This window comes from Oryctolagus cuniculus, chromosome 9, assembly GCF_051225735.1.
Source record: "Oryctolagus cuniculus isolate XC-2025 breed Fujian yellow rabbit chromosome 9, ASM5122573v1, whole genome shotgun sequence".
In the NCBI taxonomy this organism is placed as follows: domain Eukaryota; kingdom Metazoa; phylum Chordata; class Mammalia; order Lagomorpha; family Leporidae; genus Oryctolagus; species Oryctolagus cuniculus.
The window spans coordinates 101,711,970-101,730,523 of record NC_142875.1 but is presented as its reverse complement, the minus strand read 5'-3'; the positions used below and the strand labels follow the sequence as shown (position 1 = coordinate 101,730,523).

The 18,554-nt window shown below is 42.0% G+C and overlaps 1 protein-coding gene across 8 annotated transcripts in view; it reads left to right on the top strand.

Annotated features, from left to right (window-relative positions):
* Positions 1-18,554, top strand: part of RIMKLB (ribosomal modification protein rimK like family member B) — an 81,832-nt gene that overhangs the window by 50,619 nt on the left and 12,659 nt on the right. For all 8 annotated transcript variants that reach the window (XR_016213458.1, XR_016213462.1, XR_016213461.1 and 5 more), the window contains exons 3-5: positions 10,003-10,233; positions 11,923-12,009; positions 13,553-13,756. Coding sequence is in view for 1 of the 8 variants with exons in the window: in XM_051850136.3 (XP_051706096.1) it covers positions 10,003-10,233; positions 11,923-12,009; positions 13,553-13,756 (522 nt within the window). In the remaining 7 variants the exon portion in view is untranslated. The remainder of the gene's footprint in view (positions 1-10,002; positions 10,234-11,922; positions 12,010-13,552; positions 13,757-18,554) is intronic.

Below are 18,554 nucleotides of genomic sequence, written 5' to 3'. Positions count from 1 at the left end.
GCACACAAATGGGATGCTGGCACTTGGCAGGCAGCAGCTTTACCCTCTACGCCACAGCACCGGCCCCACAAAATAATTTTCTTACAAATAAAGTGAGCAAGAGTTTACCCTAGTGATTAAAATGCATGCCTCCTATATGGGAGTTAATTCCAGGCTTCAGCTACTAACCCCAACTTCCTGTGAATGTAGACCGTAGGATGCAATGATGGCTCAAGTAGTCAGGTCCCTGCTACCTATGTAGGAGATCTGGATACTTGGATACGTGGATTGGGCATTCAGGAGGTGAAATAGCAAATGGGGTTGTGGTGGAGTGAGGGAGAGGGGGAGACTCTGATGTGTGTCTCTTCTCTGTGTATGTCTCTTTTCCTCTCAAGTAAAAGCATTTTTTTTTAAAGATCTATTTATTTATTTTAAAAGGCAGAGTTACAGAGAAAGAGAGAGACAGAGAGCTCTTCCATCCGCTGGTTCACTCCCTGAATGTCTGCAACAGCCTGAGCTGAGTTGATTCAAAGCTGGGAGCCAGGAGCTTCTTCTGGGTCTCCCATGTAGGTGCAGAGGCCCAAGCACTTGAGCCATCTTCTGCTGCTTTCCCAGGCACATTAGCCAGGAGCTGGATAGGAAGTGGAGCAGTTGGGACTATATGGAATGCCAGCACTGCAGGCAGTGGCTTTAACTTGCTATGCCAAAACACTGACCCCTGAAAGCAATTTTTCAGTTGTATAATTGCTGTTGATTTTATTTTGTCCATACATTGTTTCCCTGATTTTACTTAGATGTCTATCTGTGTACTGTTGTATTTCATTATTTTGTAAAATTCTTTGTCAAGACTATTCGTAAATGTCCACTTCAGCGTAGGATGCCAGTTAACCCAGCAAGGGATTTTAAGGGACCTCTCAGCCTTTCCTGAGGATGTGCCTTTGGGCTTGTGTTTGTGATTTCCATTTAGAGATGCTGACCTGTCTTATTCAGGTGCTTTTGATCACTTGCTCTCTCTGGTGTCTGTCTGTGGTACTGCATATTTTCTGGCATAACCGACCTCTACCACCCAGCTTTTTTTCCCCAACAACCTCAAGGCATCTAAAGTATGTTGATTCTGTCAGCTCTTGCAGTCGGGTATGACAAGAAAGCAGTCCTTTGGACAACTCTAGAAGAAACTGGAACAGTGGATACGGTCCACTCTTTTTTTCCTGTGAGAGGAAAAGCCACAAGCAGGACATTTTCTCCCAATTACATTGAGCTGTGCTGGCTTGGGAGAAGGGCTGTTTTGGAGGAGCATGTGCTTTTCATACCCATTTCTTTGTGCCTCTTGTTAGTTTTCCATTGTCTTGGGTTCTGTGACTTCTTAACTGATTTCTCAAGTTCTCAAAGGCCTTTTGAACTCTATAATTAATTAGGCATCTCTGTAGGAAAATGATTGAGGCTTCCCATTCCACCTTCCCTTTCATTTTCTTCTATGACCTTGACGCTTTTCTCCTGAGCTTTTACTCTTTTTAAAGCTTAATTATTTTATTTTATTTATTTGTAAAGCAGAGAGAAAGAGAGACAGGTAAATCCACCTGCTGATTTACCCACCAAATGCCCGCAACATTTGGGGCTGAGCCAGATCATCCAGCAGCCAGGAACTTGGGCCGTCTTCTGCTGCTTTCTCAGGTGTATTAGCAGGAAGCTGGATTGGAAGTGGAGCAGCCAGGACTCGAACTGGCACCCATATGGGATGTCAGCGTTGCATGCAGCAGCTTTACCTGCTATGCCACAATGCTGGCCCCAGTTATATATTCTTAAAGATATTCTTTCAGGAGAAATTGAGTACTTCTTTTATGCTAACAATTTTAAAAAATATATTTCTTGGCCGGCGCCATGGCTCACTGGGCTAATCCTCTACCTGCAGTGCTGGCACCCCAGATTCTAGTCCCGGTTGGGGCGCTGGGTACTAGTCCTGGTTGCTCCTCTTCCAACTAGCTCTCTGCTGTGGCCCGGGAGGGCAGAGGAGGATGGCCCAAGTGTTTAGGTCCCTGCACCTGAATGGGAGACCTGGAGGAAATACCCAGCTCCTGGTTTTGGATCAGCACAGCGTTGGCCGTAGCAGCCATTAGGGGAGTGAACCAACGGAAGGAAGACCTTTCTCTCTGGCTCTCTGTCACTGTCTATAACTCTCTCTCTCTGTCTCTCTCTCTCTTTCACTGTCTAACTCTGCCTGGCAAAAAATAAAAATTTATATATATATATATATATATATATATATATATATATATTTGGGCCGGCGCCGCAGCTCAATAGGCTAATCTTCTGCCTTGCGGCGCCGGCACACCGGGTTCTAGTCCCGGTCGGGGCACCGGATTCTGTCCCAGTTGCCCCTCTTCCAGGCCAGCTCTCTGCTGTGGCCAGGGAGTGCAGTGGAGGATGGCCCAGGTGCTTGGGCCCTGCATCCCATGGGAGACCAGGATAAGTACTTGGCTCCTGCCATTGGATCGGCGCGGTGCACCGGCCGCAGCACGCCAGCTGCAGCGGCCATTGGAGGGTGAACCAACGGCAAAGGAAAACCTTTCTCTCCGTCTCTCTCTCTCACTGTCCACTCTGCCTGTCAAAAAAATTAAAATATATATATATTTATTTATTTATTTGAAAGGCAGAAGGACAGAGAGAGAAGAAAAGAGAGAGTGCCAGAGCCAGAGCGGTTTTTTTTTTTTTTCCTTTTGAGAGGTAGAGTTATAGATAGAGGGAGAAACAGAAAGAAAGGTCTTCCATCTGCCTGATTCATTCCCCAGATGGCCGCAATGGCTGGAGCTGAGCCAGTCTGAAGCCAGGAACCGGGACCTGCTGTGTTTCCCATGTGGGTGAAGGGGCCCAAGCACGTGGGCCATCCTCTGCTGCTTTCCTGGGCCATACTCAGAGAGATGGGTCAGAAGAGGAACAGTTGGGTCACAAATTGGCGCCCACATGGGATACCAGTGCCACAGGCGGTGGCTTAGCCTGCCACGCGCATTGCCAGCCCCAGGAGAGATCTTATATTGATTTACTTCCTCAAATGGTTGTAACAGCTACCACAAGGCCAGGTCAAAACCAGGGGCAAGAAACACCATCTGGGTTCCCCCACGTGGGTAACAAGGGACCACCCACTTTGATCATCTTTCACTGACTTCCAGGAGTATGAAGCTGTATTGGAAGCTAAAACAAGCCTGCTGAATTTATAAATTTGTTTTTATCCACCTGTTGCATGATCATATCTCTTTTTTTTTTCTGTGAATGTGATTTACATGATTGGTTTTTACAACTTTGAATTTTGGGGAGAAACCTAACTAGCAGATGATTATTTTTGTTGCTGTATTGCTAGATATAATTTGTTTGGTGAATATTTTTACAATTATTTTCATACATGAGATTGGCTTATAACTTTGCTTTCTTGAAATGTCATTGTTGCAGCACCATTTGGAGAGTAAACCAGCAGATGAAATGTCTCTCTGTCCCTCTCTCTCTGTAACTCTTTCAGATAAATAAATATTAAATATATCATTGTCAATTTCTGCTAAGGTATGCTGGCCTCATAAAACAGGCTAGGAAGTGATTAGTTGTTGTTCCTCTCTTTTCTTGGAAGAATTATGTTAAGTTGGGATAGTGTCATATCTTCTTTAAATTAATGTTTGATAGAGTTGACCTAAAAAAGACATCTGGGGTTAGAATTTCTTTGTGGAAAATAGGGAGCCAGGAATTCCATCCGAATCTCCAAAGTGGGTGACCATGGCATCTTCCACTGCTTTCCCAGGCTTGTTAGTAGAGGGCCAAGCAGCCAGAACTCAAACCGGGAATCCAGTATGGATGTGGCTTAGCCTGCTGTGCCACAGTGTTTGCCCCATCTTTTGTGACAGTTTTGATGTTGTATTTTTCTAGGAATTTTTTAATATATTTCATCCAAGTTATTCAGATATATAATTAATCACAAAATTCTTCCATTATCTTTATAAAAGTTTGTAAAGATGCTCCTCTTTTTTTTTTTTTGTTTTAAAGATTTAATTATTTATTTGAAAGTAAGAGTTACACAGAGAGGAGAGGCAGAGGCAGAGAGAGAGAGAGGTCTTCTATCTGATGGTTCACTCCCCAGTTGGCCACAATGGCCAGAGCTGCACCAATCCAAAGCTAGGAGCCAGGAGCTTCCTCTGGGTCTCCCACGCGAGTGCAGGGGCCATCTTCTGCTTTCCCAGGCCAAACCAGAGAGCTGGATAGGAAGTGGAGCCGGCACCCATATGGGATGCTGGTGCTTCAGGCCAGGGCATTAACCCTCTGCGCCACAGTGCCAGCCCCAAGATCCTCCCCTTTTATTCCTGACTTGTGCTTTTTCTTTTTCTTTTTTTTTTTTTAACTACTAGATCATTCTTACTAAGGATTTAACAAATTTATTAGCTTTGCAGAGACCAACTTTTTTTTTTTTTTTGACAGGCAGAGTGGACAGTGAGAGAGAGAGACAGAGAGAAAGGTCTTCCTTTGCTGTTGGTTCACCCTCCAATGGCCGCTGTGGCCAGCGCACTGCGGCCGGTGCATTGCGCTGATCTGAAGGCAGGAGCCAGGTGCTTCTCTCACAGCAGAGAACTGGCCTGGAAGAGGGGCAACAGGGACAAGAATCCGGTGCCCCAACCGGGACTAGAACCCGGTGTGCCGATGCCGCAGGTGGAGGATTAGCCTATTGAGCCTCAGCACCGGCGGCAGAGACCAAATTTTAACTTGAATGACTATTAATTTTTTGTCTCCTGTTTCATTAATTTTTTTAGTTTTGTTCTTTGGTATTTAGATTAATATGGTTTTATTCAACTTCATAGCTAGTTGATTTTCTGTAGAATTTATAGGTAAAATCTCATTTTAGGCAGTGTAGCTCTGGACTCAGACCTGGGTTCCAGTTCTGCTTCTTAAAAATTATGAGATGGCGGGCCGGCGCCGCAGCTCACTAGGCTAATCCTCCGCCTAGCGGCGCTGGCACACCGGGTTCTAGTCCCGGTTGGGGCGCCGGATTCTGTCCCGGTTGCCCCTCTTCCAGGCCAGCTCTCTGCTGTGGCCAGGGAGTGCAGTGGAGGATGGCCCAGGTGCTTGGGCCCTGCACCCCATGGGAGACCAGGAAAAGCACCTGGCTCCTGGCTCCTGCCATCGGATCAGCGCGGTGCGCCGGCTGCAGCGCGCTGGCCGTGGCGGCCATTGGAGGGTGAACCAACGGCAAAGGAAGACCTTTCTCTCTGTCTCTCTCTCTCACTGTCCACTCTGCCTGTCTGAAAAAAAAAAAAAAAATTATGAGATGGCACTGATGTAACATAACGAGTTAGGTCACTGCTTGTGATGCCAGCATCCCATATGGGCACTAATTTAAGTCCTGGCTGCTCCATCTCCATTCCAGCTCTTTGCTAATGCCCCTGGGAAAGCAGTGGAAGACCCAATGTGGGGAGATCCAGATGAAGCTCCTAGATTTGGCTTGCCCCAACCACAGCCGTTGCAGCAATTTAGGGTAGTGAACCAGCAGATGAAAGATCTCTCTCTTTCTATGTCTCTGTAACTCTGCGTTTCAAATAAATGAATCTTAAAAAAAAAATCATGGGACAAATTCAAATTTTTCAATAAAGGAGTTACATTATGTCAGAAGCATTCTAAATTTCGTGGGACTGTTCCTGCTGTGAACAAGAATCATTTTCCTATACTCATAGAATTAACTTTTTGGTTATTCTGGTTTTCAGTTTCCTATCTTCAAAAGATTATGATAGATATTTAAGATATCTAGTGAGGAGTTACTGAGTGCTTACCATTTGCCCCACACTTCACTAATATTAAGCAACTGGATCCTCTCCATAACTCTGTTAAGGAACTGTGGTTGGCCTTCTGCATCTGTGGATTTATCCAACTATGGATAGAGAATATTTTTGGGGAAAAAAGTATCCAAACTGAACATGTACGGGCTTTTTCTTCCTTAAACAGGACAATTACAACTTAATTAGCTTTTATTTTGTGTTCTATATTATGAGTAGTCTAGGGTCAATTAAATAATGTAAGTACTTCAGCAATTTAGGTAAAGGACTTGAGCATCTGTGGATTTTGACATCTGCAAGGGGTCCTTTAAACTGTCCCCCACAGATACCAAGGTACAACTATATTCCTTTTTTTTTTTTTTTATAAAGATTTATTTATTTTAAAGTCAAGAAAGAGAGAGAGAGACCAACCTTCCATTCACTTGCCAAATGGCTGCAGTAACTAGGGCTAGGTCAGACCGAAGCCAGGAACTAGATGCTTCATCTAGGTTTTCCACACAGAGAGGCCCAGGCACTTAGGGCATCTTCTGCTGCTTTCCCAGGTGCATTAGTAGAGAGCTAGGTCGGAAGTGGAGCAACTGGGACACACACCATCACCCCTGAGGGATGCCAGCATTGCAGGCTGCAGTTTAACCTGCGGGGCCACAATGCTGGTCCCTGTAATCTTAGTATTCCCATTTTATACACGAGGAAGCTGAAACACAGAAAGGTTGAGTATCTTGCTTAAGATTATAGTTGATAAGTGACAAAGCTTTATGAAGTCTTGGGTATATGCCAAAAATGATCTTGAAATAAATCTACTTCCTGTTTTTGTCTTTGTTATCCCATATCATAATCTCTTGCTATTTGGGATCTAAATGAAATGTAGAAGGACAAAACCTTAGTATCTTTAGTTTTCTGTAGTTTTCTTCAAAATGCTGTGTGTTCAGTTTTCTAGCGCTCCATTTTATTGTTCACTATGCCATAAGATTATATAGTTGCATCCAGAAACTTTGAGATACTATTATGTTATATAAGCTGTTTTTGATTGCCAGAAGTTGGATAGACAGATTACGACAGCATTTGACTTAAACTTGGAACCATTGATAAAAGGAAATATAAAGACGGGCTTTGTGGCTTAGTAGCAGGTTAAGTAGCCTCCTGGGAAGCCTGCATCTCATATTGGAGGGCTGATTCAAGTCCCTGGTGCTCTTTCAATCCAGCTCCTTGCTAATGCATTTGAAAAGCAGCAGATGATGACTGTGACTCAAATATTTGAGTCCCTGACACCCACATGGGAGACCAAGATGGAGTTCTTGGCTCCTGGTTTTAGTGTGGCCCAGCCTGGCTGTTAGGGTCATTTAGGTAGTGAACCAGCAGATAGAAGATCTCTCTCTGTCTGTCTCCCACTCCCCCCCCCCCACTTCCCTCCTCTTCTCTCAAGGAAGTATATCGATTTTCAGAGTGAATATGGGGCTAGAATTTCTTTGCTTATGTCAAAAAGCTTTCCTCTCCTCTCTTCTACATTAGTCTGTTGCTAGAAGATGAAAGTTAACTTTTATGGTTGGGTTAATTATCACTGAATTACATTATACATTTCTCTACTCTTTTTAAAGATTTATTTATTTATATATTGAAATATATATTCAAGTATTGAATATATAAATATATATATTTATATATTGAAATAAATATATAAATATTTATTTATATATTGAGAGAGAGAGAAAGGAAGAAAGAAAGACACACAAAGAGATCTTTCATCTGCTGGTTCACTCCCTCAAGTGACTGCAATGGCCAGGGCTGAACCAGGCCAAAGCCAGCAGCCTAGAATGCCATCTGAGCCTCCATGGGTGTGGCAGGGGCCCAGCCATTTGGACCATCTTCCACTGCTTTCCCAGAGGTGCATTATCAGGGAGTTGGATCAGAAAGTGGAGCAGGCAGCACTCAAAGGATGCAGGTGGCAGCTTAACCCTTGTGCTACAGCTCCGGCCCCCAAATTGTGTTCTTTTTTTTTTTTTACTTGACAGGTAGAGTTATAGACAGTAAGAGAGAGAGACAGAGAGAAAGGTCTTCCTTCCGTTGGTTCACTCCCCAAATGGCCGCCACTTCTGGCGCTGCACTGATCCAAAGCCAGGAGCCAGGTGCTTCTTCCTGTTCTCCCATGCGGGTGCAGGGACCCAAGCACTTGGGCCATCCTCCTCTGCCCTCCCGGGCCACAGCAGAGAGCTGGACTGGAAGAGGAGCAACCGGGACTAGAACCTGGTGCCCATAGGGATGCTGGCGCTGCAGGTGGAGGATTAACCAAGTGAGCCATGGCGCTGGCCCCCAAATCGTGTTCTGTATAGAGCTTAGCTTAATTTAGCTTAGCTCCCTCCATCCGTCCTTCCCTCCCTCCCTCCCTTTCTTCCCCCCCCTTCCTTCCTCCCTCCCTCCCTCCCTGCCTGCCTGCCTTTATGCAGAGTTAGAGAGAGAGAGAGAGATCTTTCATCCTCTGGTTCACTCCTCAGATGGCCACAGCGACCAGGGCTGGGCCAGGTGGAAGCCAGGAGCCAGGTGCTTCTTCCAGGTCTCCCATGTGGGTTTAGGAGCCCAAGGACATGGGCCAGCCTCCGATGCTTTCCCAGGCCATTAGCAGGGAGGCTGGATTAAAAGTAGAGCAGCTGGGACTTGAACCTGTGACCATATGGAATGCCAGCACTGCAGGTGGCAGCTTAACCTGTCATGCCACAATGCCGGCCCCAATATAACTTTTCTTTACCTTAAGAGATTGCTTTTTTTTAGGTCGGGGGAGATATTAATGTGGATAAGTATTTTTAACTGTTGATTAACAAATAATATTAGGAAGATTGAAAAATTACTAAATTAATTAAGTGGAAATATATCTCCTTTTTTTAATACTGAGTTTTTTGTGTATCAAATATTAACAAAAGGGTGAGTTTGGGACTAGAGAGAGCAGAAGGACATAAAAAAACAAGATCCTGTTGTATGGCTAGTAAGTTACAAAGCCATCAACCTACCCCACCACACCACTGAAATTCATAAAGTTTAAGGAGATAGGTTGAATTGTGTATTTTAGCTAGTGACATCACATATTTCTTTTTTTTTTTTTTTATTTATTTGACAGATAGAGTTAGGCAGTGAGAGAGACAGAAAGGTCTTCCTTCCATTTCACCTCCCAAATGGGCACTATGGCTGGAGCTACGCTGATCTGAAGCCAGGAGCTAGGTTCCTTTTCCTGGTCTCCGACGCTGGTGCAGGGGCCCAAACACCTGGGCCATTCTCCACTGCCCTTCTGGGCCACAGCAGAGAGCTGGACTGGAAGAGGAGCAACCAGGACTAGAACCTGGCACCCATATTGGATGCTGGTGCCACAGGCGGAAGATTAACCAAGTGAGCCACCAGCCGCGACATCACATATTTCTTCATTGGATGTATCTTACTCCCTTTGCCAACTTTTGAGATACAGTTGGTTATCTTGACCTCAAATAGTATATTTTTAAAAAGAAGCTTGTCTGTCTTTACCTTGAATGAAAAATGGTTTGAAAAACAGAACCATCATAATCTGCTTGATGCATGTTTTTTGTTTTCCTCTTCTCTTTCTCCCTTTTCAAACACATGACTGTCAGCTGCTTGCAGCAGTGCTCAGTGATAATGAGATGGGAGCAGTATTCCTTTTGTTTCTTTTGTACCATTGATGAGGGATCTGGGAAAGTTTATTGGTTCCTTCTCATTCTCAAATGGGCATCCTCAATTATCTTTATATACAGAAGATCAACTTAGTATATACTAAGTAGAGATTTCAACAAACTGAAAATGAGTCTTGATGAAGAATGGGATGGGAGAGGGAGTGGGAGATGGGATGGTTGTGGGTGGGAGGGAGGTTATGGGGGGAAAAACCACAACAATTCAAAAGTTGTACTTTGTAAATTTATATTTATTAAATAAAAGAAAAAGGGCATCCTTTGAAGATAAGAATTTTGTCTCTACCTGGAATTAACAGTTACATAGGACTTGGAAACACAGGATTGCTGGGAATTTAAGAACTAACTACAGAGCAATATTTTAGTAGAAAACAAAACACATCTTGGTAGGAAGTTCTAGCAGATATGAAAGTCTTATTCTTACATTAATTCTTAACCAGCCTTAATAAACCTTTGTGATCCAAGTTTTGGTATATTACCATCCCTCTATATAATTGTACATTTCATCCTAATTGTTTTGTCTGCATTCTTATACATTTCAGGTTTACGGATCAATGGAGAACTAATCTCTGCCTACCCCCAGGTGGTGGTAGTGAGAGTTCCAACCCCTTGGGTGCAAAGTGATAGTGACATTACTGTCTTGCGCCATCTAGAGAAGATGGGATGCCGACTGATGAACCGACCTCAAGCCATCCTAAACTGTGTTAATAAATTCTGGACTTTTCAAGAGTTGGCTGGCCATGGTGTTCCATTGCCAGATACTTTCTCTTATGGTGAGCTCACTAATTACAATGTATAGACTAAGTGTTAAAATCACTGACTGTTTTGAGAGCCATACTAAGCTAATAGTATACATTTCTAGATATGAAAAAGCTTCTCACAGAAGTAGTTTTTTTAGAGTTAACAAACTGGACAGAAGAAGTATGAACCCTATCTGAAGATTAGTTTCATGATATGGGGTGGAATGGGTTTAGAAGACTTTCTCAATAAAGGATCAAATAGTAAATATTTTCAACTTTACAAGCCATCAATTCTCTATAGTAACCTTCAGTGAAGCTGATGTAAGCTGCTGTAGATATTTATCTGATCACACATGAATAGCAAACAAGTCACAAATAGGTGCAAGTTATAGGACCATGCTTTGAGTAGCACTACTGTAAACAATATTATACTTAATATGCTTCCTGCCCTTCTGTTTCTAGTTTGGAATCCATCAGACTTACTGTAAGTCAGTACAGAGTTTTCCATAAGAGCATTTCTCTAAATAAATGTCCAGTAGAACGCTTGGATATTTAATGTGGCTTTAAAAAGAAAAGAAATTCCTGTCCTCTTCTCATTGTTTATATTTTACAGGTCTCCCCCCTCACCTCCTCAAGCCTATATGGCTTGTGAGCTTTTAGTTGCTGTTTTTAAGCAGTAATAAATGGAATACTTGACAATTCTTTGTCCCCAGTGCTTTTGCGATTTTATGGCTTATATCATGGTTCTGTAGTTTGGATTTTATGAGAATGGAAAAGAGGGAAAAAAAAAGATAGCCAAATTAGCAGATATTACCTTTGTAATAATGTTGATGGTTTAAAATTTGATAACTGAGTTCTCTTAATTTAGGTTTCAAATTTCTCATATTGTAAATGTTTAAAGAAGTTCTACTTGAGTTAATTTTTCTGTCATGCTTTTCTTTTTTTTTTAAAGATTTATTTTATTTATTTGAGAGAGTTACAGAGAGAGAGGGGTCTTCCATCTGCTGGTTCACTCACCCAGTGGCCATAACGGTTAGGGCTGAGCCAATCCAAAGCTAGGATCCAGGTGCTTCTTCTGGGTCTCCCACATGGGTGCAGAGGCCCAAGGATTGGGCCATCCTCTACTGTTTTCCCAGGCCCATTAGTAGAGAGCTGGATCAGAAGTGAAGCAGCCAGGACTTGAACTGGCACCCATATGGAATGCAGGCTCTGCAGGCTGGGGCTTTAACCCACTGCACCATAGCATTGGCTCCTGTCATGCTGATTTTTATAGCTACAAACCATTTTTGCTCTAATCTTGCTATTGTGTTATTTGTTCTGGGGTCATAAAGACAGTAAGAAACAAGACTTAACCAATGGATGCTGAATACCTCAGTATAGAAAGAACTCTGATTAAAAATGGAGGTAAGAAAAATTAGTATGTGTGTTTGATAATAAAGAGGCATACATGCATATATAGCATCTCTTCAAACTTGGATACATCTTAAGCGACTGATTCTTCAATATCTTAATCCAGTCAGGGAATTGAATATATTAAAAGAGATGTTAAAGCATCTGAAGTGTTTGAAATTATACTTTCAGCTCATTATTTTCTTCAAGAAAAACAAAATTAGCCATTAGGCTCTTAACTTTCCATGTCCCTTTCTCTGTCTTTAGTGTAAATTAAATTGATCACAAAATGCCTCTGCTGCTATTGTTAAATTTCTTTTTTGCTCAAACCAGGCGGTCATGAAAATTTTGCTAAAATGATTGATGAAGCAGAAGTACTGGAGTTCCCAATGGTAGTGAAGAATACACGGGGTCATAGAGGTGTGTATGAGTTGTTGCTGTGATATATAACTTTGAAATTACTCTTGCAAAGCAGTAAGAGTGATTTTGAAACAGGGCTTTTGATGAATAATTATTGGGAAACAATAGGTGCATGATATCTAAAGATAATAGAAGACTACTGTGAGGTGTTCAGTTAGGCTAGAAACTCTTTTTGCTCAGTGATTATTCCAGAGAATTAGCGTGCATACTTAAGCGAAATCTTAAATGTCTTCATTGTTCTCTCTCTCTCTTTTAAGATTTTTTATTTATTTGAGTTATAGAGAGAGTAGAAGATATATAGAAAAAGAGATCTTCCATCTACCGATTCATTCCCCAAATTGCCGAATGGCCAGGGCTGGGCCAGGTAGGAGCCAGGAGCTTCTTCTGGGTCTCCCACGTGGGTGCAGAGGCCCATCTTCGGCTGTTTTCCCAGGCACATCAGTAGGGAGCTGGATCGGAAAGTGGAGCAGCCAGAACTTGAACTGTGCCCATACAGGATGTTGGCATTACAGGCAGTGGCTTTGCCCAATACACCACAATGCCAGCCCCAATGTTTTCTTCTACAGTACAATGACCTTAGATCATTAACTTCAGTCACACCCCTTAATTTATGTAGAAGACTTAAATGTTGCAAGAGTGGTAGAAACAGATTATTAATCTTGTTAGTATATTTTTATATTATTTCACTAATATTTTTAAAAAGATTTATTTGTTTGAAAGGCAGAGACACTGAGAGAGATCTTTAATCTTCTGGCTCACTCCCCAAATGCCTGCAATAGCCAAGACTGGGCCAGCCTGAAACCAGGAGCTTGGGACTCCATCCAGGTCTTCCACCTGGGTAGCAGGACCTCAGGCACTTAGTCCGTCGTCATCTGTTTCCTCCCAGGCACCTTAGCAGGAAACTGATTGGAAGCAAAAGTAGAGAACTCAATCTGAGGCACTTTGACAGTGTCTGAATAGCAGCCCAAACCTGCAACACCTTATTGATACCCCTACCACATTACTTTTTATAACTAAATTACTTTGGTCAAGGAAAACTTAAAAAGGAAGCATAAATGTAATTGATTCTATAATAGCAGATTGGGACACAAGAAGGGGCAGGCAAGTAGGGATTAACTGCCCACGGTTTGCTTACTTACATATATGTATTAAGATTTATTTATTTATTTATTTGAAAGGCAGAATTACAGAGAGGCAGAGGCAGAGAGAGGTCTTCCATCCACTGGTTCACTCCCCAGATGGCTGCAATGGCCAAAGCTGTGCCAATCTGAAGCCAGGAGCTAGGAGCTTCTTCTGGGTCTCCCATGGGGGTGCAGGGGCTCAAGGACTTGGGCCATCTTCTGCTTTCCCAGGCCATAGCACAGAGCTGGATCGAAAGTGGAGCAGCCGGGACTGGAACCGGTGCCCATATGGGAATGTCACACTGCAGGCAGTGGCTTTACCTGATATGCCACAGTGCTGGCCCCACATACTATATTTTTAATACATATTATTAAACTGTGTTTTATACATTGTATGTACTTTAATTCTTTTTCAATCACAGGCAAAGCTGTATTCTTGGCTCGAGATAAGCATCATTTGGCTGATTTAAGCCATCTTATTCGCCATGAAGCTCCATACCTGTTCCAGAAGTATGTAAAAGAATCTCATGGACGAGATGTACGTGTCATTGTCGTGGGAGGCCGGGTAGTTGGCACCATGTTACGTTGTTCAACAGATGGGAGAATGCAAAGCAACTGCTCGCTAGGTAAGAACAATTCTAGTGTCTTTACAGTGGTACTACACCTTGTCTACTGAGTATTTCTATATAACTATAGGTCTTTTTACTCAACAAATTGAAAAACATCTTCCACCTATAAATATGATCTATAAATTATTACCAGTGCAATAAGTATTTTTGTGTGTGTTGGTTTTCTTATTTGATTAGATTTTACTGAATCAAAAATTTTCTTTCACCTGGGCTCAATTTTGTAATTCTGTTCACACATGTAAGAGTTGTCTGATCCAAATTACAGATTCCCTCCTCCATCCTTGATGACATATTTACATGGTTGAATTCATTTACTGCTGGTTTTGATTTTCTGAAGTATGTATTTTCTGAGATCACTTGTTGTTGAAGTTAATTAAAGCTTACTCTTTGGATTTTTCCTCCTTTATTTATTTATTTATTTTGAAAGGCAGAGTTACAGAGAGAAGGAGAGAAAGAGAGATCTTCCATTCACTTGTTCACTCCCCAGATGGCTGTAACGGCCAGGGCTGGGCCAGTTCAAGGCTAGGAATCAGTGACTTATTCCAGGTCTCACACATGTGTGGTAGGGTTCCAAGGACTTGGGCCATCTTCTCTGCTTTCCCAGGCGCAATAACAGGGAGCTGGATTGACACCTGGGACTCAAACAAGCATCCATATGGGATAACAGCACTGCAGGTGGTGGCTTAACGCACTAACCTGCCTCTTTTCTGTTTATATCCCTCAATCTAACTTCTCTATCCTGAAGTTTTCTCCTTATTTAATAATGGCTGCACTATCCTTCCAGTTTAGAGCAAAATCAAGAGTTACCCTGATCTCTCTCTTCCCTTAAACCTTATATCCAGACGATCAAGAACTCCTTGAAATCTCTACTCTAAAAATGTAGCCAGATCTAACATTTTCTCATCATCTTCACAACTGATACTGTCTTCTCTTAATTTGATTACCCATGTTAGCCTGTGTTCATTCCTGCAATCTGGAAATAGTGCTTGGAAAATTCCAGAAATAGTAATTCATAAATTTTAAATTGTTCTTCTTTCTGAGTAGTGTGTTAATCTCACGCTATTCTATGTAGTTTTCCAGGCCCAGGATATGAATTGTTTCTTTGTCTATCCTATCTGTACTGTATACACTACCCACCTCTGAAGTCTTTGTTATCAGATTGACTGTAGTATCACTGTGCTTGTTTTCAAATAACTTATTTTACTAAAGGTGTCTCAAGTAGTATGTGACAGTTTTATTATAGTGTATTCTTGCAGTTATTCTATTTTATTATTAGTTGTTCATCTCTTACTGTGACTAATTTATTAAGCTTTGGTATTTGTACTAAAGGGAAAAACAGTATACTGAAGTTTCAGTATTATCTAGTTTCAGGTATTTTTGAGGGTGTTAAAACATATCCCCTGCAGAATGGGGAAACTACGTAGTGCAAGTCAAGTGAAGGCAGGCCTTGCTTGAAATTCCTCAGTAGCTCCGTATTTCATTCAGAGAAGAACCCAAATTCTTACAATGGTCATAAGCCTCAACCTGATTTGTTTCCAAGTTAGTGTCCCTGAGATCTACAGCCAAATAGATGAATCTAAAGAACATAATGTTGATTAAAAATGTAATTCAAAAAAATGAACATGTGGCTGCTTGTGTTTCTAAAGAAGAGATCATGGTTGGGTATGTGGCACAGCAGTTAAGATGCCACTTGGGATGCCGGTGTTCCATATTGGAGAGGGAGGCTTCAGTCTTTACTCCTTGGCTTCCAATCCAGCTTCTTGCTAATGTGTGTTCTGGGGGTCAGCATGTGATGCTCCCACCCACATGGGAGACCTGGATTGAATTTTTAGTTATAACCTTGGCCTGGCCCAGCTCTGGCTGTCACAGGCATTTGAGAACTGAACCAGCAGATAAAATATTTCTATTTTTCTCTTTGCCTTCCAATGAAATGAATTTAGATTTTAAAAATCAAAGAAGGGATTAGAGCAAGTAGAACAGCAGCAGTCACTAAATATAAAGCAAATGTTCCTAAAGTTTTGAGAGTTTTGAGGGAACTGAAAGTATAGGAAAAACACATCATGTCTTTCTGGGCAAAATTCAATGAAATGTTCATGTACCTAGTCCAGAAAACCAAATTAAAATAAAACAAAAAGTAAATAAAAAAAAGAACCAAAGAGTGTGCAATCATAAACCAACAAAAAAACCTACTTTTTTATAAAAATATTTAGTTATTTATTTGAAAGTCAGAATTGCACAGAGAGAGAAAGAGAGGCAGAGAGAGAGAGAGGTCTTCCATCTACTGGTTCACTCCCCAACTTGCCAAAATGGCCGGAGCTACGCTGATCCGAAGCCAGGAGCCAGAAGCTTCCTCTGGGTCTCCCACATGGGTTCAGGGGCCCAAGGACTTGGGCCATCTTCCACAGCTTTCCCAGGCCATAGCAGAGAGCTGGATCGGAAGTAGAGCAGCCGTCAGGACTTGAACTGGCGCCTATATGGGGTGTTGGCATTGCAGGTAGTGGCCCCACCTGCTACGCCATAGCGCCAGCCCCAAGACCTGCATTTTAAAGTGAAACACGAAATAAGTTGGCCTCTGAACTCTCTGCAGTTTCACTTAGCTAGAAAAATATTTATCACAGATTTGCTTATGATAGGAGTAAAGGCAAACAATCTAGATATCCAACAATAAATTATTTAAAAATTGTGGTACATTCATAAACTAGGAGCTATGCTATAGTTAAAATTATATAGTTGGGGTAGGCATTATGATATAGTGGGTTCAGCCATCTTTTGAGATGCCCACATTTTATATCAGAATACCTGGTCCTGGTTCAAGTTCCAGCTATTCCATTTCCAATCCAGCTTCCTGCTAATATTGCTCCTGAAAGGCAGCAGGTGATGGCTCAAGTACTTGGGCTCCTGCTACCCATGTGGGAGAACAAGGTGGAGTTCTAGGCTCCTGGTTTTAGCCTATCCCAGCCCCAGCTTTGCAGGCATCTGGGGAGTGAACCAGAAGATGGAAAATCTCTCTCTTTCCCTCCCTTCCTCTCCCTGTTTCTCTTTCTGTGTTTCATTGTGCCTTTTAAATAAACAAGCAAATCTTTTTTTTAATTGCAAGTCACAGAGAATATATGCATAATGATTCCATATTTTAACTATATGCAAAATAAATAATGCATTGTTGTGAATACACATGAATAAACTATAAAGAAAAGGCAATTGATAAATACAAAATTCAGTATAGTTGCTTATTGTTGAGAAATTGGAATAGTTTTTCCACTGTAGATTTAAAAGATACTCATTATATAAATCACAATTTCTACTCTTGAAAAATTACTTGCTTCCTAGAATTCATTTTTCATGCCCTGTCTTATATTTTCCCATCATAATACATCATGTTTATTAGCTGGAAGAGAGCTGAATGGTGTCTTCTTTCAAGGTCACCTTTTCCTTCTTATTACCATAAGATTTAATTCATGGTTTCTCTTTATACTTTAGACACAAGGACCAAAAGAGGTAATTAGTTTTTTGTGTTATAAAGGTTTATTATTTATTTGAGAAGCAGACTTACAGAGAGGTCTTTCGTGTGCTGATTCACCCCCAAATGGCCCCATGGTTGGAGCTGGATTGATCTGAAGCCAGGAGCCAGGGTTTCCCACGTGGTGCAGGTTCCCAAGTACTTGGACCATCTTCTACTGCTTTCCCAGGTGCATTAGCAGGGAGTTGGATCAGAAGTGGAGCAGCTAGGACTGGAACCAGTACCCATTTGAGACAAACTCTAATCAAAGTATATAAGGCTATGAAGTATAGCCTTGTCCTGTCTCTCTTTGTCTAGTCCCTTTAGTTTTCATAGTTTCTTTATCAATTTATTTAGACTGTTTCTTCTTCTTTTTTTTTTATATATATAAAAAAAAGATTTATTTATCTGAAAGGCAGAGTTACAGAGAGGCAGAGATAGAGACAGAGAGAGGGCTTCCATCTACTGGTTTACTCCTCAGATAGCTGCAACTGCTGGAGCTGGGCTGATCCAAAGCCAGGAGCCTGGAGCTTCTTCCAGGTCTCCTATACAGCTGTGGGGGCCCAAGGACTTGGGCCATCTGCTGCTGCTTTCCCAGGCCATAGCAGAAAGCTGGATCAGAAGTGGAGCAGCCAGGACTCAAACAGGTGCTCATGGGGTGCTGGTGTTGTAGGTGGCGGCTTTACCTGCTGCACCACGGCACCAGCCCCCTAGACTATGTTTCTTAAAACACTATACACATGTTCTTCGAAAAGTTTGTAGAACATAGAATTAAGAGATTATTTGGTGTAAAAAAATTTTGAAATACATACATTTTTTTCATAACACACATTTTCTATAGTTTTTGACCTCTTGTATAAGTGGATTTGAAAAATTTTTGTATGAAAACAAAATTTTTACTCCCATTTTCATGAATATTTTAAGGTATCCTTGGGTAAATTTTGTTTTTTATTCCAATCTGACAAATATCTATCTTCTTTAAAAAAAAAAAGATTATTTGAAAGTCAGTTACACAGAGAGAGAAGTAGGCAGAGGGAGAGAGAGGTCTTCCAACCACTGGTTCACTCCCCAATTGATCGCAATGGCCATAGCTGCGTTGATCCAAAGTAAGGAGCCAGAGCTTCTTCCAGGTCTCTCACACAGGTGCAGGGGCCCAAGTCCATCTTCTACTGCTTTCCCAGGCCATAGCAGAGAGCTGGATCGGAAGTGGAGCAGCCAGGTCTTGAACAGGTTCCCACATGGGATGCCAGCACTGCAGGCGGCGGCTTTACCTGCTACGCCACAGTGCCAGCCTTCAAA